Source organism: Coregonus clupeaformis, chromosome 37, assembly GCF_020615455.1.
Source record: "Coregonus clupeaformis isolate EN_2021a chromosome 37, ASM2061545v1, whole genome shotgun sequence".
NCBI classification, from domain to species: domain Eukaryota; kingdom Metazoa; phylum Chordata; class Actinopteri; order Salmoniformes; family Salmonidae; genus Coregonus; species Coregonus clupeaformis.
Window position 1 is genome coordinate 16,635,540 of NC_059228.1, and position 24,825 is coordinate 16,660,364.

Here is a 24,825-nt window from a genome sequence, read left to right on the forward strand (position 1 = left end):
CACATAGAGAGACACACGCACACACACAGACAGGCACCCACACACTGGATTGTCATATTAAACTCATATTTCATTCTGCCACCCTGGTAATTTACCTCACGTGGAGCGTCACGCTCCTGTTCACTCACACAGCTCCTTCCCAACTCTCTATAATTCAATACATTTCTTTGAATTTTATATACAGTTCATTCGGAAAGTATTCAGACCCCTTCTCCACATTTTGTTACGTTCATCAATCTACACACAATACCCCACAATGACAAAGCAAAAACAGGTTTTTAGAAATGTTTGCTAATTTATTAAATTCACATAAGTATTCAGACTCTTTGCTATGAGACATGAAATTGAGCTCAGGTGCATCCTGTTTCCATTGATCATCCTTGAGATGTTTCTGCAACTTGATTGGAGTTCAACTGGTAAATTCAATTGTTTGGACATGATTTGGAAAGGCACACACACCTGTCTATATAAGGTCCCACAGTTGACAGTGCATGTCAGAGAAAAAACAAACCATGATATCGAAGGAATTGTCCGTAGAGCTCCGAGACAGGATTGTCAAGGCACAGATCTGGGGAAGGGGTACCAAAACATTTATGCAGTATTGAATCTCCCAAACAACACATTGGCCTCAATCACTCTTAAATGGAAGACTCTTCCTAGAGCTGGCCAAACAGCAATCGGAGAAGGGCCTTGGTTAGGGAGATGACCAAGAATCCGATGGACACTCTGACAGAGCTCCAGAGTTCCTCTGTGGAGATGGGAGAACCTTCCAGAAGGAGAACCAACTCTTCAGCACTCAACCAAATCAGGCCTTTATGGTAGAGTGGCCAGAAGGAAGCCACTCCTCAGTAAAAGGCACATGACAGCCCGCTTGGAGTTTGCCAAAAGGCACCTAAAGGACTCTCAGACCATGAAAAACAAGATTCTCTGGTCTGAGGAAACCAAGATTGAACTATTTGGCCTGAATGCCAAGTGTCACGTCTGGAGGAAACCTGGCACCATCCCTACGGTGAAGCATGTTAGTGGCAGCATCATGCTGTGGGGATGTTTTTCAGCGGCAGGGACTGGGAGACTAGTCAAGATCGAGGGAAAGATACAGAGAGATCCTTGATGAAAACCTGCTTCAGAGCGCTCAGGACTTCAGACTGGGGAGAAGGACAACGACCCTAAGCACACAGCCAAGACAACGCAGGAGTGGATTCGGGACAAGTCTCTGAATGTCCTTGAGTGGCCCAGCCAGAGCCCGGACTTGAACCCGATTGAACATATCTGTAGAGACCTGAAAATAGCTATGCAGCAACACTCCCCATCCAACCTGACAGAGCTTGAGAGGATCTGCAGAGAAGAATGGGAGAAACTCCCCAAATACAGGTGTGCCAAGCTTGTAGCGTCATACCCAAGAAGACTCGAGGGTGTAATCGCTGCCAAAGGTGCTTCAACAAAGTACTGAGTAAAGGGTCTGAATATTTCAGTTTTTTATTTTTAATACATTTGCAAACATTTCTAAATACCTGTTTTTGCTTTGTCATTATGGGGTATCGTCTGTAGATTGATGAGGGGAAAAAACAATTTAATCAATTTTAGAATAAGGCTGTAACGTAACAAAATGTGGAAAAAGTCAAACGGTCTGAATACTTTCCGAATGCACTGTATTTTGGAAAACATTATTGCATTCCTGTTCCTTGGCAAACCTGAATGTCATTGAGAAATCATAGATTTATGTTATTTGAATTTCCATCTTAGTCTCGTTTTTTAGCAGGTCAGGATGACTGTGTGGTTTTTGAAATGAACAGGTCTTCGTCTACACACTCAAGCATGAGCAAGCCTAAATGTGAACTATCGGTTTCCATGTGCAGATTGTGTTTCTCTACTGCTGGAGGAGAAACATCTGAAAGGTACAGCAGGGATTCCGTCCCATTGCAGGACTTTAATCTTTAATCGAAAGCATAAAATAATAACATTTTGATCGAAGGTTAAAAATGACCGTCTCTTCCAAGTTCCTGAATCCCAAAGAGATTTATATTTATTAATATCTGGGTCTTTCTCTCCTTTAAATGTCCTTCAGTTTGGGTCTGAGAAAGGTGCTATAAAAGCATTATCATTCTCTAAAAGTAAAAACCCTCTCTTAAATGATCTCTCTCTCAGAAAGACTAAAAATAAAGACTTGTACAATGAATAAGTGTAAGCTGATGTAATTTAACGTATTTATAATATTGTGCGGAAATGCAAAATGCTCTCACACAACTGTAATGTACTTTGTTATATTATGTAAAATGCTAAATATTCTCTCTCTGATTGTTAAAGTGTGTTTTATTTGTCAGCCTAAAAGCCTTCCAAATCTGCGATTTGGAATCCATTAATAACATTAGCTCTATCATTATAAATAGTCTGACATTTTCAACTGATTTCACCAGGCCAATGTAATACTATTATGCATTTTCTTGTTTCTATCACAACGATTACATCAGCCCCCACCCAACTGGCAAAGCTGAGGCGCGTTCAGCAGGAAGCAACATTTTCTAACCTTCAGAAAGAAATATGCTATGTAGAACAAATATGCCTCTCCGACATGTAGAATAAGGAGTCATGTCAGCTCTATTGGTGGCCCGGGTTGTAATATGGTTGTAATGATCACTGCGATAATGTCCTGAAGCATTGTAAATAAAATCAAGCACTCATAATATAGGAAAATATGTGTGCATACCGGAGTTACCATCATGCAATAAATGTTTCCTTATAACAACAGTTATGAATCATAATTAGTTTCATATCTCTGAGGAATTGGATACTGCTGCTGGTTGTCTCTCCAATCAATGGCACACAACAGGTTGGTGATGAATAGCCCTTATGCCAGAGGACAACGCTGAGCGTTCAACATATGCTCATCATCATCGCTCATACAGGTCACGCACACACCCATAACCACTGTGAATATGACATGACAGATTATTCATCATCATCATCCACTTTGATTGAAATGAATCATGCTTCTCGGATTTCATGGTCATCCCACAAACCTGGGTTGCATAAAAGACACTGGTGTGGCTCATGCAATTATATTTGTCACAACTAACATCTTTCAATGGTATTGGTATTTTCCATTAGATTGCACAGCCCTGGAAAAAAACATGAATCCTTTGCTGACCCTTGCCAAATTCTAATGTAGTTGAGCAATCTAAGATGATCAGTCTTATTACCATATAACGTTTTCCTACTCTCACAAAGTCAGACATTCTACTCTATTAAAGTAATATCCCATGAAGATACATATATATACACAGGTGAAGTCGGAAGTTTACATACACTTTGGTTGAGTCATTATAACTCGTTTTCCAACCACTACACAAATGTCTTGTCCTAACCGACTTGCCAAAACTATAGTTTGTTAACATCTACTTTGTGCATGACACAAGTAATTTGTCCAACAATTGTTTACAGACAGATTATTTCACTTATAATTCACTGTATCACAATTCCAGTCGGTCAGAAGTTTACATACACTAAGTTAACTGTGCCTTTAAACAGCTTGGAAAAATCCAGAAAATGATGTCATGGCTTTAGAAGCTTCTGATAGGCTAATTGACATCATTTGAGTCAATTGGAGGTACCTGTGGATGTATTTCAAGGCCTACCTTCAAACTCAGTGCCTCTTTGCTTGAAATCATGGGAAAATCAAAATAAATCAGCCAAGACCTCAGAAAACAAATTGTAGACCTCCACAAGTCTGGTTCATCCTTGGGAGCAATTTCCAAATGCCTGAAGGTACCGCGTTCATCTGTACAAACAATAGTATGCAAGTATAAACACCATGGGACCACGCAGCCGTCATACTGCTCAGGAAGGAGATGCGTTCTGTCTCCTAGGGATGAACGTACTTTGGTTCGAAAAGTGCAAATCAATCCCAGAACAACAGCAAAGGACCATGTGAAGATGCTGGAGGAAACAGGTACAAAAGTATCTATATCCACAGTAAAACGAGTCCTATATCGACATAACCTGAAAGGCCGCTCAACAAGGAAGAAGCCACTGCTCCAAAACCGCCATAATGGGGACAAAGATCGTACTTTTTGGAGAAATGTCCTCTGGTCTGATGAAACAAAATAGTGACCATCGTTATGTTTGGAGGAAAAAGGGAAGGCTTGTAAGCCATAGAACACCATCCCAACCGTGAAGCACGGGGGTGGCAGCATCATGCTGTGGGGGTGCTTTGCTGCAGGAGGGACTGGTGCACTTCACAAAATAGATGGCATCATGAGGAAGGAAAATAATGTGGATATATTGAAGCTATATCTCAAGACATCAGTCAGGAAGATAAAGCTTGGTCTCAAATGGGTCTTCCAAATGGACAATGACCCCAAGCATACTTCCAAAGTTGTGGCAAAATGGCTTAAGGACAACAAAGTCAAGGTATTGGAGTGGCCATCACAAAGCCTTGACCTCAATGCTATAGAACATTTGTGGGCAGAACTGAAAAAGCGTGTGCGAGCAAGGAGGCCTACAAACCTGACTCAGTTACACCAGCTCTGTCAGGAGGAATGTGCCAAAATTCACCCAACTTATTGTGGGAAGCTTGTGGAAGGCTACTCAAAACATTTGACCCAAGTTAAACAATTTAAAGGCAATGCTACCAAATACTAATTGAGTGTATGTAAACTTCTGACCCACTGGGAATGTGATGAAAGAAATAAAAGCTTAAATAAATCACTCTACTATTATTCTGACATTTCACATTCTTAAAATAAAGTGGTGATCCTAACTGACCTAAAGGGAATTTTTACTAAGATTAAAAGTAAGGAATTGTGAAAACCTGAGTTTAAATGTATTTGGCTAAGGTGTATGTAAACTTCCGACTTCCGACTTCAACTGTATTACTATATTATTATTATAATATATTAAACATATTCAATTTATTTATGTGTGATATCCTCTCTCACTACTTTCTGTCCTCTACCTCCCATTACCCAGCATGCACCATTTTGTCAATGCTCGTCCGTCCCTGCCGCGCCCATGGACAGGATATGGTCTGGTTCGAAAGACATGTTTCTGATACGTCTGTACAACCCTAGCTCCTAGGTGAGATTGATGTTGTTAGGAGGGAGGAGGTCTGTCTCAATAAATCACCAGAGTTTAGTTAAGGTCTATAAATCTGTCCGGAGCCCAGCCATTAAACACACTGCTGCAGATGGCTGGGGACGGAGACTGTCACTACAACTCAGAATCAACATGTTCTCGCCATTACAATCCTTCCCCTTCACTCCAATCTACAGCAAGTCTCCATTCCAGTCTTCCACTTGTGTATGATTCTCCCAGTTCTCTTCCTCTATAGCGCTTCGCCACTCTTTAAAGGCCCACTCCTTAATTCGGAGGAAAAAAATACAAACAGCAGCCCGGCACTTGGGTTCTCATTCAACATCTACAGCAACTCTTCTCTCCATTCCAGTCCTCCCCATTTCCCTTCTCTAATGCTCTATCCTCCCTCTTCCCTTCTGTACCTCCTTTTCTGCCATCCTTTCGTTTCCTTGGGATCATGTCTAAAGTCTCAATCCACATTGTGGTGTTTCATATGGATGAGAGGACGTTTTGCTTACAAATGGTAGCTGACAAATGGCGGGCTTTTGTAAATTCATTACACTGCCCTTGTAGGAAAAGCTCTGTTAACAACGGAGACAGTAAACTTTGTTTTACAGGTCAGAGACAGTAAACTTTGTTTGACAGACCTCCTTGATAGGGTAAGGTCTTTGGAAGGGTAAGGTGGTCGCTCTAGGGATATTTAGTGAGCAGAAAGGACGAGATCAGCAAGAGATCAGGGCATCAGCCTGAGTGGGAGGAGGAGGAGGAAGGGTGAGGCCAAGTCTGGGCCTGAGGGGTAAGTTCAGCCTGCCAGTGTTCATCAGTACTGTAGCATCCCCTCCTAGTGTATATCAATAGCACAATCCTAGATTAAGATAGAGGCAACCATAGAGATTGAGACACTAAATAGCTTTATCTCTATGGAGAAAACTGACTACTAAGTGCAGTCGGTCTATTCTTCCTTTCTTTTGACTGATTTATAGGCCATGTTATCAATTTTCTGTAGTGGCTGGCTTTTGACTTTATACTAAGGCTATTGAATCAAGTGCATAGCAGCAACGAGCAGCACCAGGAAATCAAACTAAAACGAACTGCCTTATTGGTTTCACACTTCAATTCCCCAAGCATTAGCCGTTAAACATACTGTTGCGAATTTTCAGTTTACTGCTTTGTGTTGAAGCAGATCACATACATTCCTAAAAGTCTACTATACTCAATATATTGAAACAACAATTTGCATCCAGCATAGCTGTCAGGATAAGAGTTGTAATAAGCCCACGCACGCACACACAATGGAGAGGGAGCACTACATACCATATAAATGACATCAGTAAGCAGAGGGAAGTCCCCCGACACTTCACTCAGAGTGCTACGCTAAGCACTAGCTGTGTGGAGGAAGTCTCCGGTAAACTAATACATTCTGGAACCAAAACGTTCCATGGTCATCAAAGCATTGGGTTTCACCAAAGCAGATGAGGTAAGCTCTGGAGACCTTGAGTTTTACAATCTCAGCTAATCTCTAAAACAAACATGGCCCATGCACCACTTTCCCCCAACGGTGTTTGGCATCTCAGGGGCCAATAGGTTGTAATGAATGAACGTCACAATAGGCCACTATGGCGTAAACTGGTTATGGCGGCTTCAGCTGGAACATAGATCTGTGTTGTTGTCAGTGTATTTTCAACTGAGTGGTGTTTGGGGGTTTGTTAGGTATGTTAGGCATGTTAGGTAAGGGAAAGGGGGATACCTATTCAGTTGTATTATGTTCAGAATGAGACTGAGGTAATGATTTAATAAGTGACTTATCGATATATAACATATAAACTCAGCAAAAAAAGAAACGTCCTCTCACTGTCAACTGCGTTTATTTTCAGCAAACTTAACATGTGTAAATATTTGTATGAACATAACAAGATTCAACAACTGAGACATAAACTGAACAAGTTCCACAGACATGTGACTAACAGAAATTGAATAATGTGTCCCTGAACAAAGGGGGGGGTCAAAATCAAAAGTAACAGTCAGTATCTGATGTGGCCACCAGCTGCATTAAGTACTGCAGTGCATCTCCTCCTCATGGACTGCACCAGATTTGCCAGTTCTTGCTGTGAGATGATACCCCACTCTTCCACCAAGGCACCTGCAAGTTCCCGGACATTTCTGGGGGGAATGGCCCTAGCCCTTACCCTCCGATCCACCAGGTCCCAGACGTGCTCATTGGGATTGAGATCCTGGCTCTTCGCTGGCCATGGCAGAACACTAACATTCCTGTCTTGCAGGAAATCACGCACAGAACGATCAGTATGGCTGGTGGTATTGTCATGCTGGAGGGTCATGTCAGGATGAGCCTGCAGGAAGGGTACCACATGAGGGAGGAGGATGTCTTCCCTGTAACGCACAGCATTGAGATTGCCTGCAATGACAACACGCTCAGTCCGATGATGCTGTGACACACCGCCCCAGACCATGACGGACCCTCCACCTCCAAATCGATCCCGCTCCAGAGTACAGGCCTCGGTGTAACGCTCATTCCTTCGACGATAAACGTGAATCCGACCATCACCCTTGGTGAGACAAAACCGCGACTCGTCAGTGAAGAGCACTTTTTGCCAGTCCTGTCTGGTCCAGCGACGGTGGGTTTGTGCCCATAGGCGACGTTGTTTCTGGTGAGGACCTGCCTTACAACAGGCCTACAAGCCCTCAGTCCAGCCTCTCTCAGCCTATTGCGGACAGTCTGAGCACTGATGGAGGGATTGTGCGTTCCTGGTGTAACTCGGGCAGTTATTGTTGCCATCCTGTACCTGTCCCGCAGGTGTGATGTTCGAATGTACTGATCCTGTGCAGGTGTTGTTACACGTGGTCTGCCACTGCGAGGGAGATCAGCTGTCTGTCCTGTCTCCCTGTAGCGCGGTCTTAGGCGTCTCACAGTACGGACATCGCAATTTATTGCCCTGGCCACATATGCAGTCCTCATGCCTCCTTGCAGCATGCCTAAGGCACGTTCACGCAGATGAGCAGGGACCCTGGGCATCTTTCTTTTGGTGTTTTTCAGAGTCAGTAGAAAGGCCTCTTTAGTGTCCTAAGTTTTCATAACTGTGACCTTAATTGCCTACCGTCTGTAAGCTGTTAGTGTCTTAATGACCGTTCCACAGGTGCATGTTCATTAATTGTTTATGGTTCATTGAACATGCATGGGAAACAGTGTTTAAACCCTTTACAATGAAGATCTGTGAAGTGATTTGGATTTTTACGAATTATCTTTGAAAGACAGACGTTTCTTTTTTTGCTTAGTTTATATCTTCTAAGAGTTTAAATCGGGAGATGGTAACTCATTAAACAACTTCTTCTGTGGTGCACCAAATTCCTAATGAGTTAATTGTTACATGATTAATTTAATCGAGTGACAATTAAACATAGTTAGTTGATTCGATAAATAACAGTCATCACATTAATGTAAGTCACGTCACGACAATACCAATCCTCATTACATCGCCACTCTAGGGACCTAATTGACCTTTAAGGGCATGACTTTTGACACAGATTAATTTTGGTGGAATTCTCAGGGGGCCATGTTACAGGGGTAGAGCCCCCATTGGTGTCTCCTCTGGATCCGTGTCCTATTACAGAGAGTTCTAGCTGTGGAGTGCAAGAACCGATTGATCTTCTCCTATCCCACCTGAGCCCTCTGAGAGGCCGGATGGTCCCAAATGCACGTAGATCAGTGGAGGCTGCTGAGGGTAGGACGGCTCATAAGAATGGCTGGAACGGAGCAAATGGATTGGCATCAAAGACGTGGTTTCCATGCCATTATTATGAGCCGTCCTCCCCTCAGCAGCCTCCATTGCCGTAGATAGCTGCAGAATCCCATTGTCTGTTTACGGTTGTCTTATCTGTATTGACTCACATGTGGGGGTCATTTACGGCAGAATCAATGCTTATGCACGGTTGCACAGATGCACACACGAACATATACACACATCCACACGCATGCACTCTCTCACAGACACACAAACACTGTAATCTCAGCATGGTTTTCCACTGATAGTGCAGAGCTGGCCAGCTGAAGTACGTGTTGTTGACTGATGTGGTGTGGCAGTAGATGAAATGGGATGGGTTTCCCCTACACAACGTTAAGTGCTTTGAGCATATGGGAAAGTCACCATATTTATCATAACTACTGTTATTAGTACTTAATAGTCTGTGTACTTCCTTCCCTATGAGTGAGTTTACATGGACTCGCTCACAGCCTTTATTAAATAAATCCCTTATCCTGTGATTTCATTACATTACATGTATTCTACACTATATGTAGCTACAACATCTGCTGGCAATTCTATATTGCGTGTTTGCATTGCGACCGTAGCTTACAAACTTGTCCTTTATGAAATTAAACACATTACATGTTTGGTTGTAGCTGGGTCATTCTTGAATTGCGGTGGCATTTGGGCATGGCATTTTGGAAAAAACATAACTTTTCTAAATGTTTTATTTATATAAATGTATTTATTTGCGTACATTCCATTCTAAATCAACTAATATAAAAACTTTTTTTTTACCATTATGATAACATTGTGCCACCAGTAGGAGTTGTAACATCAATGACGGTAACACCAATTGTCACGACTTCCGCCGAGGCTGCCTCTCCTCCTTGTTCGGGCAGGCTTCGGCGTTCGTCGTCACCGGCTTACTAGCCACTGCTGCTCCATGATTCATCATTCCATTTGTCTTGACTTGTCAATCACACACACCTGGTTCGTATCCCCTCATTAGTCCGTGTATAAGTGTTCCCTCTGCCCCCCTTGTCCTTGTGGGTGATTGTTTATTTGTGAGAGTAGTGTAGCTCGGTGGAGCTACCGTTACCTTGTATTGCCAGGATAGATATTTCCCCTGTGCCTGTTTCGTTTGTCGCTATCCAGCGCTATGCGTGTACGACGGAATAAGTGATTACCCTCCTGCGACTGACTCCTATCACACTCATCACAGAATCACTCACCCGCTATGGAGTCAGCGGGAGAAGAGCGCATGCCTGGAGTCGTGGCACGGGTCCAGGAGCATTCCACAATGCTGGCCAGCTTGGGGGAAGCGATGGATCGGGTTCTTCAGGTCGTCCAACGCCTGGAGAGGAGAGAACCCAATCTGTCGAGACCAGCTGGCCAACCGGATCCAGCCACCTACACCCCAGCACCCGGAGGGATCCAGATATCCCGACCACGGGCGTTCGACGGGACGGCGGCGCTCTGCCAAGGATTCCTCCTCCAACTGGAGCTTTACTTCTCCAGCATCAGGCCGGCGGGCGCCATCGGAGCGGGAGAAGGTGTCCATCCTCGTTTCCTGCCTCTCAGGGAAAGCTCTGGAGTGGGCCAACGCGGTTTGGAACGAAGGAGGAGCCGCGTTGAAGGACTACGGGGAGTTCACTCGCTTCTTTCGGGCGGTCTTCGATCACCCGCCTGAGGGTCGAGAGGCGGGCGAGCGGCTGGTCCACCTGAGGCAGGGGACGAGGACCGCGCAGGACTTCGTGTTGGAGTTTCGGACTCTGGCAGCGGGGACTGGGTGGAACGAGCAGGCCCTGATCGACAATTTCCGGTGTCATCTGCGGGACGACGTCCAACGCACTGGTGGACATGGCCATCCGTTTGGACAACCTGCTGGCAGCCAGAGGACGTCCTGGTAGGGGTCTGCCCGTTTCCACCCCCTACGACTCGGATCCCGAGCTGATGGAGCTGGGTGGAGCCGCCGTCCGAGAGAGCGGAGGACGACAGCGACAGTGCCACTCTGGTGGCACGAAGGGACAGTACACCACACGTCGTAGTCAACGCTCTTTTGGGCCTGGAGGCGGCAGGCAGGGCACTCTCGCATCACCCCAGGTATCGAACACCCACACTCGTTCAGAGCCCTCTGCTGCACACTGTACCCTACCTATCCACTTTCCCGATCACATGGTAGTTCCCCAGTGTAAGGCGCTAGTCAATTCAGGCGCAGCTGGGAACTTTAATGACAGGGCATTCTCACGCCGTTAAGGCATTGCATTGGTTCCCCTATCCATTCCACTCCCCATCAGAGCACTTGATTGTCGACCATTAGGGTCCGGGTTTGTAAAGGAAGTCACTGTACCAGTCACCATGATCACCCAGGAGACTCATTGTGAGCAGGTTACTTTTTCGATTATGGAGTCTTCTGCTTTCCCTGTGGTATTAGGTATCCCATGGCTAGCACTCCACAACCCCACCTTCTCATGGCCGCAGAGGGTTCTCACGGGGTGGTTGCAAGAGTGTCTGGGTAGGTGTCTAGGTGTTTCCGTTGGTGCAACCACGGTGGAAAGTCCAGACGGTACCTCCACTGTGCGCATTCCCCCCGAATACCATGATCTGGCGCACACATTTTCTAAGACACAGGCGACAAAATTACCACCTCATCGGGCGGGGGATTACGCGATAAACCTTCAGGTAGACGCTGTACCTCCCAGGAGTCATGTGTACCCCCTGTCGCAGGCTGAAATGGAGGCTATGAAAACATACGTCACCGAGTCCCTGGGCCAGGGGTATATACACGTCCCTCCACTTCACCCGCCTCCTCAAGTTTCTTCTTTGTGAAGAAGAAAGACGGCGTTCTGCGCCCGTGCATTGCTTATCGATCACTGAACAAGGAGACAATAAGGAAAATGACCTTTATGCCAAGGCAGAGAAGTGTATCTCTTTCCAGCAGTCCCTCCTTCCTCGGATACCTCATTACCACCTCAGGTGTGGAGATGGAGGGAGATCGCATTTCAGCCGTGCGTAATTGGCCGACTCCAACCACGGTTAAGGAGGTGCAGCGCTTCCTTGGCTTTGCCAACTACTATTGGAGGTTAAACCGGGGCTTTGGCAAGGTCGCAGCTCCCATTACCTCCCTGTTGAAGTGTGGGCTGTCCCGGCTCCGCTGGTCTGCTGAGGCTGACCTGGCCTTCAGCAAACTGCGGGGTCTGTTCACCTCAGCCCCGGTACTGGACCACCCAGATCCATCACTACCGTTCGTAGTGGAGGTGGTTGCGTCCGAGGTAGGGATTGGCGCTGTCCTATCCCAACGCTCGGGCACGCCACCCAAGCTCCGCCCCTGTGCCTTCTTCTCAAAGAAGCTCAGCCCGGCGGAGCAGAACTACGACGTTGGTGATCGTGAGCTTTGACCGTGAGGAGGCATTGGCTCGAAGGGGCGAAACATCCTTTCCTCGTCTGGACGGACCACCGTAACCTGGAGTACATCCGGGCAGCGAGGAGGCTGAATCCTCGCCAGGCCAGGTGGGCCCTATTCTTCACCCAGTTTGATTTTACACTGTCATACATTCTGGGTACGAAGAACGTGAAGGCAGACGCACTGTCCCGGCTGTATGACACAGAGGAGAGGCCCAGAGACAACACCCCCATACTCCCTGCCTCCTGCATTGTGGTACTGGTAGTATGGGGCGATGGACGTGGATATAGAGCAGGCATTACACACAGATCCCTCTCCACCTCAGTGTCCAGCTGGGCTGTGGTACGTGCCTGCTCTTATCCGTGAGCGTCTGATCTTCTGGGCACACACGTCACCCTCCTCTGGTCACCCAGGTATCGGTCATACAGTGCGCTGCCTGATCGGAAAGTACTGGTGGCCTACCTTGGCTAAGGACGTGAGGGTGTACATCTCCTCCTGCTCGGTGTGCGCCCAGAGTAAGGCACCTAGGCACCTCCCAGTGGGTAAGTTGCAACCTTTACCAGTTCCACAACGACCATGGTCTCACCTTAGTGTTGATTTCTTGACTGATCTTCCCTTCTCCCAAGGTAACACCACCATCCTGGTCGTTGTGGACCACTTTTCCAAGTCCTGCCGCCTCCTTCCTCTGCCCGGTCTCCCCACGGCCCTGCAGACTGCAGAGGCCCTGTTTACTCACGTCTTCCGGCACTACGGGGTGCCAGAGGATATAGTGTCCGACTGAGGTCCCCAGTTTACGTCCAAGGTTTGGAAGGCATTCATGGAATGTCTGGGGTCTTCGTCAGCCTGACCTCTGGGTTCCACCCCGAGTCAAATGGACAGGTGGAACAAGTAAATCAGGATGTGGGTAGGTTCCTGCGGTCCTACTGCCAGGACCGGCCGGGGGAGTGGTCGGTGTTCTTGCCATGGGCAGAATATGCCCAGAACTCTCTCCGCCACTCCTCTACTAACCTAACGCCATTCCAATGTGTTTTAGGTTACCACCCGGTTCTGGCATCCTGACACCAGAGCCAGACCGAGGCTCCTGCGGTGGATGATTGGTTTTGGTGCGCGGAGGAGACATGGGACGCTGCCTACGTTCACCTCCAGCGCGCCGTGCGTCGTCAGAAGGCCAACGCTGACCGTCACCGCAGTGAGGCCCCGGTCTTCGTATTTTCTTAAATGAAAGCCACATATGCTCAAATCTAAGGTAATTAACCGTTGAAAAATAAATTTACTAATTCAGTGATATGATTCATAATTTTGCTCAAAATTCAATTTACCTTCATTTCAATTGAGTAACACCAGTTACACATTTTGTCTGACTGACTCTTCCATTATTTCTTTTGTGAATCTTTATTTAGGCAGGGAGAGTCCCATTGAGACCATCTTTATTTTTCGAGGGAGCACTGCATTCAGACCAAGAAATTACACAATGATAAATTACACAGAATTACAAGGGGCATGGGAAATAAAAAAAACTAAAAGACAAATAATAAAAAACGCCCACATTCCTCAGTGAAGAGGTCCTCTAACAATCTGAATTGCCCGAAAGGCACCAATGCATTCCAATTGTAGGGTATTCTGAAGATTCTTCCATCTATGTACATGTCAACATTTGACAGATATCAGACAGATAACCTAGAGTATTTAGTTTAAAATGTTAGGTGCTGATGTATGGCTTACAGAGACACAGCATTTCCTAGACATTTGCCTGCTGATCAGGCAGTTTGCATCAATGTAGTTCAAGCATCTATCCAGCTCACCAGGCAAAAATGTGTTGAGTCAACGTTGTTTTCACGTTATTTCACCATACCTTATCGACGTAAACATGTATCAATGTGGCTTTTTGATTGATTTTGCAACATTTAAAAGTCTTATATGAACAAAGTTTTAATCACAGGCATGTAACATACCGGCATGTAATGCTTACAACCTTCCCATTTCTCTCTTCCTCCCTTTCCCTCCCTCCCTCCCCCCTAAATCACTCATTAAATATTCAAGGCAGTGGTGTATTGATTGAGCCATGACAGGCTGAGGTCCAAGAGCTCCTTGATAGCCAGTGTTTTGCAGTGTAAGCTATCTATCCCAGTTCACACAGTAACATCAGCTGGTGTGCAAGTTGAGGAGACTAAATTACTTTGTGTTATCTTGGATTGTAAACTGTCATGGTCAAAACATATTGATTCAGTGGTTGTGAAGATGGTCTGCTTTTTTGACACCACACTCCACAAAGCAAGTCCTGCAGGCTCTAGTTTTATCTTATCTTGATTATTTTCCAGTCATATGGTGAAGTGCTGCAAAGAAGGACCTAGTTAAGCTGCAGCTGGCCCAGAACAGAGCGGCACATCTTGCTCTTCGTTGTAATCAGAGGGCTAATATAATACTATGCATGCCAGTCTCTCTTGGCTATGAGTTGAGGAAAAACTGATTGCATCACTTATTTTTATAAGAAACATTAAATGTGTTGAAAATTCAAAATTGTTTGCGTAGTCAACTTACACACAGCACTGACCCACACTTACCCCACCAGACATGCCACCAGGGGTCTTTTCACAGTCCCCAAATCCAGAACAAATTCAAGAAAGCGTACAGTATTATATAGAACCATGATTGCATGGAACTCCCATCTCATACTGCTCAAATGAACAGCAAACCTGGTTTTAAAAAACAGATAAGCAACATCTCACGGCACAACGCCTCTCCCCTATTTGACCTAGATATTGTATGTATTGATACTGTAGGTAGGCGTTTAAATGTATGTAGTTCTGTCCTATGTTCTTCGCTACTAAAGTTCTGTATTATGTAATGTTTCATGTTTTGTGTGAACCCCAGGAAGAGTAGCTGCTGCTATCGCAACAGCTAATGGGGATCCTAATAAAATACCAAATATCAAAGCTCTCACATCATGCTCAGAGAGAACACACATCACAGTGCAGAGTAGGACATATACAGACACACACACCTCTGCCGCAGCCCTGGTACGTCCTGTCACAATACCGTCATAAGTAAGCTTTGTACATTTCATCTCATCTGATCCACTATCATACAATCTAACATCTAAGATCTCAGAATCACCCCTTAATGATTAATTAATTCCATTTAAAAATAATCTAGAAGGTGATCGGTAGTCTATAACTGAAAATGTTATGCTGATACTGCTAATATAAAAGTGATATGGACTTCAAAATGCCAGGTTGTAATCTGCTATTGACTTTTCTTTGATTGTTACAATGAGATGATATTGATCAGATCAGAAGCTTAGGCAAGGATTCATTAGATCAGCGGTTACTCGGGTTAGCCGAAAAACGCATAGCATATCATTGCATTTGTTTAGTTGTCTACGGTGTAACTACGTTGGAGCTGTTAAATCAAAGGGCGGCTGCTCTTATGGTTTCATTTATTAGGATCCCCATTAGCTACTGCACATGCAGAAGTTACTCTTCCTGGGTTCCACATAAAACGTACAAATACATGACAAAGTACAAGTTATAGACAAGAACATCATAAGATATTACATTAAATTCTAAATAAAATAAAAATAAGAGTTATATATAGGAAAGACACCAAGTGGTCCACGAAACCACACATATCCTTATACAGTACATTCGGAAAGTATTCAGACCCTTTGACTTTTTCCACATTTTGTTACGTTACAGCCTTATTCTAAAATGGATTAAATTAAATGTTTTCCTCATCAATCTACACACAATACCACATAATGACAAAGCGAAAACAGGTTTTTAGATATTAGAAAAAAACTGAAATACCTTATTTACAAAAGTATTCAGACCCTTTGCTATGAGACTCGAAATTGAGCTCAGGTGCATCCTGAGATGTTTCTACAACTTGGAGTCCACCTGTGGTACAGTGGGGGAAAAAAGTATTTATTCAGCCACCAATTGTGCAAGTTCTCCCACTTAAAAAGATGAGAGAGGCCTGTAATTTTCATCATAGGTACACGTCAACTATGACAGACAAAATGAGAAAAAAAAATCCAGAAAATCACATTGTAGGATTTTTAATGAATTTATTTGCAAATTATGGTGGAAAATAAGTATTTGGTCACCTACAAACAAGCAAGATTTCTGGCTCTCACAGACCTGTAACTTCTTCTTTAAGAGGCTCCTCTGTCCTCCACTCGTTACCTGTATTAATGGCACCTGTTTGGACTTGTTATCAGTATAAAAGACACCTGTCCACAACCTCAAACAGTCACACTCCAAACTTCGACAGGATTGTCGAGGGACAGATCTGGGGAAGGGTACCAAAACATTTCTGCAGCATTGAAGGTCGACAAGAACACAGTGGCCTCCATCATTCTTAAATGGAAGAAGTTTGGAGCCACCAAGACTCTTCCTAGAGCTGGCCACAGCACTCCACCAATCAGGCCTTTATGGTAGAGTGGCCAGACAGAAGCCACTCCTCAGTAAAAGGCACATGACAGCCCGCTTGGAGTTTGCCAAAAGGCACCTAAAGGAATCTCAGACCATGAGAAACCAAGATTGAACTCTTTGGCCTGAATGCCAAGTGTTACGTCTGGAGGAAACCTGGCACCATCCCTACGGTGAAGCATGGTAGTGGCAGCAACATGCTGTGGGGATGTTTTCAGTGGCAGGGAAACTAGTCAGGATCGAGGGAAAGATGAACAGAGCAAAGTACAGAGAGATCCTTGATGAAAACCTGCTCCAGAGCGCTCAGGACTTCAGACTGGGGTGAAGGTTCACATTCCAACAGGACAACGACCCTGAGCACACAGCCAAGACAACGCAGGAGTGGCTTCGGGACAAGTCTCTGAATGTCCTTGAGTGGCCCAGCCAGAGCTCGGACTTGAACCCGATCTAAAATCTCTGGAGAGACCTGAAAATAGCTGTGCAGTGACACACCCCATCCAACCTGACAGAGCTTAAGAGGATCTGCAGAGAAGAATGGGAGAAACTCCCCAAATACGGCTCTGCCAAGCTGGTAGTGTCATACCCAAGAAGACTCGAGGCTGTAATCGCTGCCAAAGGTGCTTCAACAAAGTACTGAGTAAAGGGTCTGAATACTTATGTAAATGTTATATTTCATACATTTGCAAACATTTCTAAAAACCTGTTTTTGCTTTGTCATTATGGGGTATTGTGTGTAGATTGATAAGGGGGAAAAAAACAATTAAATCCATTTTAGAATTAGGCTGTAACTTAACAAAATGTGGAAAAAGTCAAGCGGTCTGAATACTTTCCGAATGCACTGAATCTCACGTTAAAGTTCAGAACTAGAAAGTGCTACAGTGAGGGAAAAAAGTATTTGATCCCCTGCTGATTTTGTACGTATGCCCACTGACAAAGAAATGATCAGTCTATAATTTTAATGGTAGGTTTATTTGAACAGTGAGAGACAGAATAACAACAACAAAATCAAGAAAAACACATGTACATTTTTTTATAAATTGATTTGCATTTTAATGAGGGAAAGTAGTATTTGACCCCTCTGCAAAACATTACTTAGTACTTGGTGGCAAAACCCTTGTTGGCAATCACAGACGTCAGACGTTTCTTGTAGTTGGCCACCAGGTTTGTAAACATCTAAGGAGGGATTTTGTCCCACTCCTCTTTGCAGATCTTCTCCAAGTCATTAAGGTTTCGAGGCTGACGTTTGGCAACTCGAACCTTCAGCTCCCTCCACAGATTTTCTATGGGATTAAGGTCTGGAGACTGGCTAGGCCACTCCAGGACCTTAATGTGCTTCTTCTTGAGCCACTCCTTTGTTGCCTTGGCCGTGTGTTTTGGGTCATTGTCATGCTGGAATACCCATCCACGACCTGTTTTCAATGCCCTGGCTGAGGGAAGGAGGTTCTCACCCAAGATTAGACGGTACATTGCCCCGTCCATCTTCCCTTTGATGCGGTGAAGTTGTCCTGTCCCCCTTAGTAGAAAAACACCCCTAAAGCATAATGTTTCCACCTCCATGTTTGACGGTGGGTATGGTGTTCTTGAGGTCATAGACAGCATTCCTCCTCCTCCAAACACGGCGAGTTGAGTTGATGCCAAAGAGCTCCATTTTTTTTCTCATCTGACCACAACACTTTCACCCAGTTCTCCTCTTATTCATTCAGATGTTCATTGGCAAACTTCAGACGGACCTGTATATGTGCTTTCTTGAGCAGGGGGACCTTGCGGGCGCTGCAGGATTTCAGTTCTTCACGTCGTAGTGTGTTACCAATTGTTTTCTTGGTGACTATGGTCCCAGCTGCCTTGAGATCATTGACAAGATCCTCCCGTGTAGTTCTGGGCTGATTCCTCACCGTTCTCATGATCATTGCAACTCCACAAGGTGAGATCTTGCATGGAGCCCCAGGCAGAGGGAGATTGACAGTCTTTTGTGTTTCTTCCATTTGCGAATAATCGCACCAACTGTTGTCACCTTCTCACCAAGCTGCTTGGCGATGGTCTTGTAGCCCATTCCAGCCTTGTGTAGGTCTACAATCTTGTCCCTGACATCCTTGGAGAGTTCTTTGGTCTTGGCCATGGTGGAGAGTTTGGAATCTGATTGATTGATTGCTTCTGTAGACAGGTGTCTTTTATACAGGTAACAGGCTGAGATTAGGAGTACTCCCTTTAAGAGTGTGCTCCTAATCTCAGCTCGTTACCTGTATAAAAGACACCTGGGAGCCAGAAAACTTTCTGATTGAGAGGGGGTCTAATACTTATTTCCTTCATTAAAATGCAAATCAATTTATAACATTTTTGACATGCGTTTTTCTGGATTTTTTTGTTGTTATTCTGTCTCTCACTGTTCAAATAAACCTACCATTAAAATTATAGACTGATCATTTCTTTGTCAGTGGGCAAACGTACAAAAGCAGCAGGGGATCAAATACTTTTTTCCCCTCACTGTATATAGAAATAATGACACTCAAATTGAAAATCATTCAGGGGAAATACATTCTTTAAAAAAAAACTTCATATTCATCATGTCCAGCACCACCCCAACATCAACATATGTGAAAATGGCGCATTTCTATGTTTTGTAGTAAAAAAGATAGAGGAAGATAAGTGTTTGCAATGACATCAACCAATTAGTAGGCAATGCCAACTCATAATTGGTTAAAATCACATGATGCACACCGATGAGGTAATTGGACACTCATCTTCCTCTATCTTTTTTACTACAAAACATAAAAACGCGCCATTTTCACATACGTTGATGTTGAGGTGGTGCTGGAGATTATAAAAATGGTGAAAGTTCCCTTTAAACAAAATAATAAGGATTTATATAAATCACACATTCCAGTGTTCAAACTTGTAATATGGCTGCATGGGATTTCTACTAATGCGTCTATGGCAATGTCCGCGATAGGTATAACACTGGGAGCCGCTTGTGGATTTGACCACTAATGCATTTACACCTCTGACACCTCCTAAACAAAAGCAATGATAAGCTATGTGTTTGTCGGTTATCGTGGGTTACCGCTGATCTGATTTAATCCTGGCCTTAGATGCCCTGGGTGGATGACGTGAAGGGAGAACAGAGAGGAGGGAGAACAGAGAGGAGGGAGAACAGAGAGAAAGACTGAGACGTGAAAGATAGGCAGAGGAGACAAGGAAGATAAAACAACAACTGAAATGAGAAAATAATATGAGTTTGATAGGCTGGGAGGAAGAAGAGTGGTCTTGTGAACCAGCCTGATCCTTAGATGAACCAGCCTGAACACTTAGATGAGGCAGCCTGATCCTTAGATGAGCCAGCCTGAACACTTAGATGAACCAGCCTGAACACTTAGATGAACCAGCCTGAACACTTAGATGAACCAGCCTGAACACTTAGATGAACCAGCCTGGTGAGCAGCTATTCGGCTGGTTCTACGAGGCCAGAAGAAAAGTGGATGGTCCAATAAGTTACACTGACCCTCTTCCGCAGGTTGTAGGTGAGCAGCAGGTTCCGTGAGAAGTGGTTAGAGAAGGCTGTGTAGAACTCCAGAACCTTCTGCAGGGCGTCCCGCTTGATGACGTGGAGGTCACAGTAGGTCAGGGCACGCACGTTGGCACACGCCTGGGCTAGGGTCACCTCCTTCCAGAACACATCCCCAAACACGTCCCCCTTACCTGCAGACACACACACACACAGAGACAGAGACAGAGACAGAGACAGAGACAGAGACAGAGACAGAGACAGAGAACCGACTAAGATATTACTTCTTAAATCTAACAGATTTTGCATCCGAGATTTACTTATGAATTATTATTTTTAAGACTTTAGAGAGATTTCTGAAATATTTTTCACCTGCAGAGTGCGAGAGAAAACAGCTAAAATGGCTGGTTTACAACTGATTATTTACCCATTTACTTCTGAGACCTAACAATGATTTGTTTAGCCCAGTGTGACTTTGCCTGAGATGTGAAGACGTGCGTTTGCTCCCATAGTTAATGTCTAGGCTTTGGCTCAGCAGGATAGCAAAGTGTTATGGCACGCAGAAAATGCTGGTTCAAACCCTGTCAGTCACAGCAACAAAAGCCTGTTTGAACCCAATAACCTTACTGGCTGAAATATAAAACTTGTTGATGTGAATCATATCAATGTTCAGTGAATTGACAAAACAAACACAGACACTATAAACACATTTGTTCTGATCATTGTGTCTGGCTTCCTAGAGGATCCTATTTGTGATTCTGTAAAATTGTATTTCAGGTATTTCAATTACTTTTCAATACATTTGAAAACAATATTCAGATAACCTTTATTTGAAAAAACAAGTAGTTGAATTTTGGAATGTATTTGGAAACACTCAAATACACATTAAAAAGTATTTAAATAACAAAATACTCAATTACACATGTATTTGAACCTAGGTCTGGCGCACACACACACACACACACACACACACGTCTTCTCCTAGTCAAACACATACAAATATTATATATTCATTTGGGATGAGATAAACAGGAAATCTCTCCCATCAGTCACTTTGCTAATCACCATACTGCAAAGAAATCCCAAATAAGTTATTTGACTTAAAAACACAGTCATTATGGCGTAGCAGATAATCTACGGTGAGATAATTGTTTGTTGTTTGAGAAACAAAGTCAGGATTATCTCCTATTCTCCAGAGAAGCTCTGACTAGCACTCAACACAAAGTAACAACGTAGAACAGTAACGCTCAGCGTAGAACAGTAACGCTCAGCACAGTACAGCACCACTCAGCACAGTACAGCACCACTCAGCACAGTACAGCACCACTCAGCACAGTACAGCACCACTCAGCACAGTACAGCACCGCTCAGCACAGTACAGATCAACACAAGATAGAACAGAACAGCCCAGCACAAGATAGAACAGAACAAAGAACAGAACAGCACAGCGCAACAACCTGCTAGATTTCAGTTGATCTACTCCTCTAGACTACTAATCACACACACACACAGTGTATGCATCCAGAAATGAGAACTGTTTATATCAATCTCTTTCTATTAAAGCTGACATTTACATTTTAGTCATTTAGCGGCCGCTCTTATCCAGAGAGACTTACAGTTAGTGCATTCATCTTAAGATAGCTAGGTGGGACAACCACATATAACAGCCATAGTAAGTAAATGTTTCCTCAATAAAGCAGCTTTACGGTACGTTGTTGAAAAGCTGCCAACATCCATCAAATACACGGCCAACATCCATCAAATACACGGCCAACATCCATCAAATACACAGCCAACATCCATCAAATACACGGCCAACATCCATCAAATACACGGCCAACATCCATCAAATACACGGCCAACATCCATCAAATACACGGCCAACATCCATCAAATACACGGCCAACATCCATCAAATACACGGCCAACATCCATCAAATACACAGCCAGCTGTTTATATCAGTCTCTTCCTAATTAAAGCTGACATCTGCCTCAGCTTTACGGTACATTGTTGAAAAGCTGGCAACATCCACCAAATACACGGCCAACATTGAATTACAGAGCGTACCTGGGTGGGTGTGTGGCCCCATACAAAACAGTATGATGGTAGTTTGAACCAACTCGGTGGCCTTGTGGTTACAGTGTCCTGAGATTGGAAGGTTGGGAGTTCGATTCCCGGCCGAGTTATACTAAAGACTGTAAAAATGGGACCTGATGTGTCCCTGCTTGACACTCAACATTAAGGAGATAGATTGGGGGTAAGGCCCTGCGATAGACTAGTGTCCTATCCAGGGTGTGTACATCAAGCTGCCTCACGCTACAGAAACAGGAGATAGACTCCTGCTCCTATGAGCTGTTCTGGCTCGCACAAGCCAAGGCTCCTTACTTACTTATAGTTCGTGGGTTGGCAATAGTCAGTCCAAACAATGTAAATTCACACATTCACACTCAAATTGTGGAACTAACAAATCTGACATATCAGTTGTGATACAATGGATCGTTTTGATGGTTTGTCAGCATAATCAGATTGGATTGAATAAATAAACAAGGCTTTCATGTCTTACACCCTAAAACAAACCAAGGCAGTGATAGAGAGGCAAAAATGGAACAGCAACACAGCTAGAGTCAATTCTAGTAAAACTATCATTGTTCTACATAGACCTGTATTCCACAGCTGGAGTAATGTGAATCAACTGCACGGTCCTTCAAAAAATGCAGAAGATCAGATTTGGTTGAACCTTAGAAACAAAAGCTTTCATGTTCTGCAGTTTCTGACAAACCAAGAAAATTAGGTAAACAACTAGAGTTAATTAGTTAATAGAATGATCACAGTGCTAAATAGCCCTACATTCAGCAGCTGGTGTAGCAAGGATTCTGTATAGCAACTGCCATTAGTTTAATGAGAATGTGATTTACAGCGGTAGCTAATTCATCACCCAGGGTTCAATCAACATGAACTAGCCAGGACAAGGACAAGTATAACAATGTAAATAGGATTTCTATCCTCCCAACAAGCCAACCCACCAATTGCAGGTCAGCAACACGAGAGAAAGTAACCACAGCTACTGTATGTTAGAAGGCCCAGGGAAGACCATCCATCTGTATGTTTTGATGTGTTGCATTTTTACTGTTTACCGTTTTTAATTATGTTGCGTGTTTGCCTGGCAATGTTGGCTGTTTGCCCAGCAACAATCTAACAGTTTGTATATGCACTCACGCACATCCGTCGGCACACACACCGTGGAGACCAACCAAACCATGATGTGAGAAAAGGACAAAGAATCCATCACTCAGATCAATAACAAGGTGCGATTTACAGCCACTCAACATTTAACTGTGTAACCTTCACCCACCAGTCCCACATTAACATCCTGGTAATGTCTCTAAAGGGACTGTCGTTGGGATTAGACAATAGCTCCTTTCACACGAGGTACCGATGACCACGACGGTACCGATGTGCACCGGCTCAACTCAAACACTGGTCCATGGACAGCAACTCACTCAAAATGGCCACAAACCATCCTATACAATAGACAGCAGCAACGCACCCAAGATGGCCACCATGTAATCCTACATCGCCATACTGTATAATAGACAACTACTCACCCAAGATGGCCACCATATAATCCTACATCATCATACTGTATAATAGACAACTACTCACCCAAGATGGCCACCATGTAATCCTACATCGTCATACTGTATAATAGACAACTACTCACCCAAGATGGCCACCACCTCATCATCTTGGATGACTTCCAGGGATCCTGACACCACGAAACAGAGGCTGTCCACACTCTCCCCGGCATGGTAGATGAGGTCGCCAGGGGCACAGTGGATAGTCTGGAACTCCATGGCCAGGGCACGCAGGCACCCGTCACTGGCCAACCTGAACGCAGGGTGTTCTTTGAAGACTTTCCTGTTCAGGTGGACGCAGATATCTGCCCTCATGTCCTTAGGGCATATCTGCAATACCTGGGACGGGGAGAGGTGAGAGAGAGAGAGATCAGTTTAATAGCCAAATTGTATCACCTTCCAAACTCATTGTCTTTGGTGATCCAGTCGTTTTTGACTGGCAGCCATGATAGCGTTTAGATACATTACTTTCAAATCCTCTTCTCTTTTTTTCCCCCCTTCTGAATTTTCCTTCCATCTTTATCTTGAAATATTCTAAGGGTGTCACATCAAGGCACCCAACCAAAAACAGATTGTTAATATTTATAATAATAGCAACAGAATGCAATCTTAGCTAGATTTTTAATCTTATATTGAGTGATAATGCACTTAAAATGACACGTTTTTTTCTTACCAAGATAAATGATTTTACCACATTGACAGATCATTTGGCTTATTTTAAACTAAAAAAGGCTTGATACAAGGTGGAGTAAGATAAAAAAAAAAAACACTTGTAAGATAATTCATCCTATTAAAATTCTTACTCCACTTCTATCAAGCCAGTGCGGTAAGATAAAATTACTTGAATTTTTTTCTTATCAAGATCAATTAAGTGCATTATCACTCAATACAAGATTTTAAAAATCTAGCTAAGATAAAACATTTTGCAGTGCATCAACAACAATCACCATCATCATCATCATCATCATCCAGTAATGGTGCTCATTGGGTAAAAGTACAAGTTAGAGGAACACTTAGGGAGCATAG

At 44.1% G+C, this 24,825-nt stretch overlaps 1 protein-coding gene across 4 annotated transcripts in view; it reads right to left on the bottom strand.

Moving 5' to 3' along the window:
• Positions 1–24,825, bottom strand: part of LOC121553631 (potassium voltage-gated channel subfamily H member 1) — an 86,018-nt gene that overhangs the window by 13,989 nt on the left and 47,204 nt on the right. For all 4 annotated transcript variants that reach the window (XM_041866896.1, XM_041866895.1, XM_041866894.1 and 1 more), the window contains 2 exons: positions 23,886–24,138; positions 20,161–20,357 (listed from right to left, as the gene is read on the bottom strand). In XM_041866896.1, coding sequence (XP_041722830.1) covers positions 20,161–20,357; positions 23,886–24,138 — 450 coding nt within the window. The remainder of the gene's footprint in view (positions 1–20,160; positions 20,358–23,885; positions 24,139–24,825) is intronic.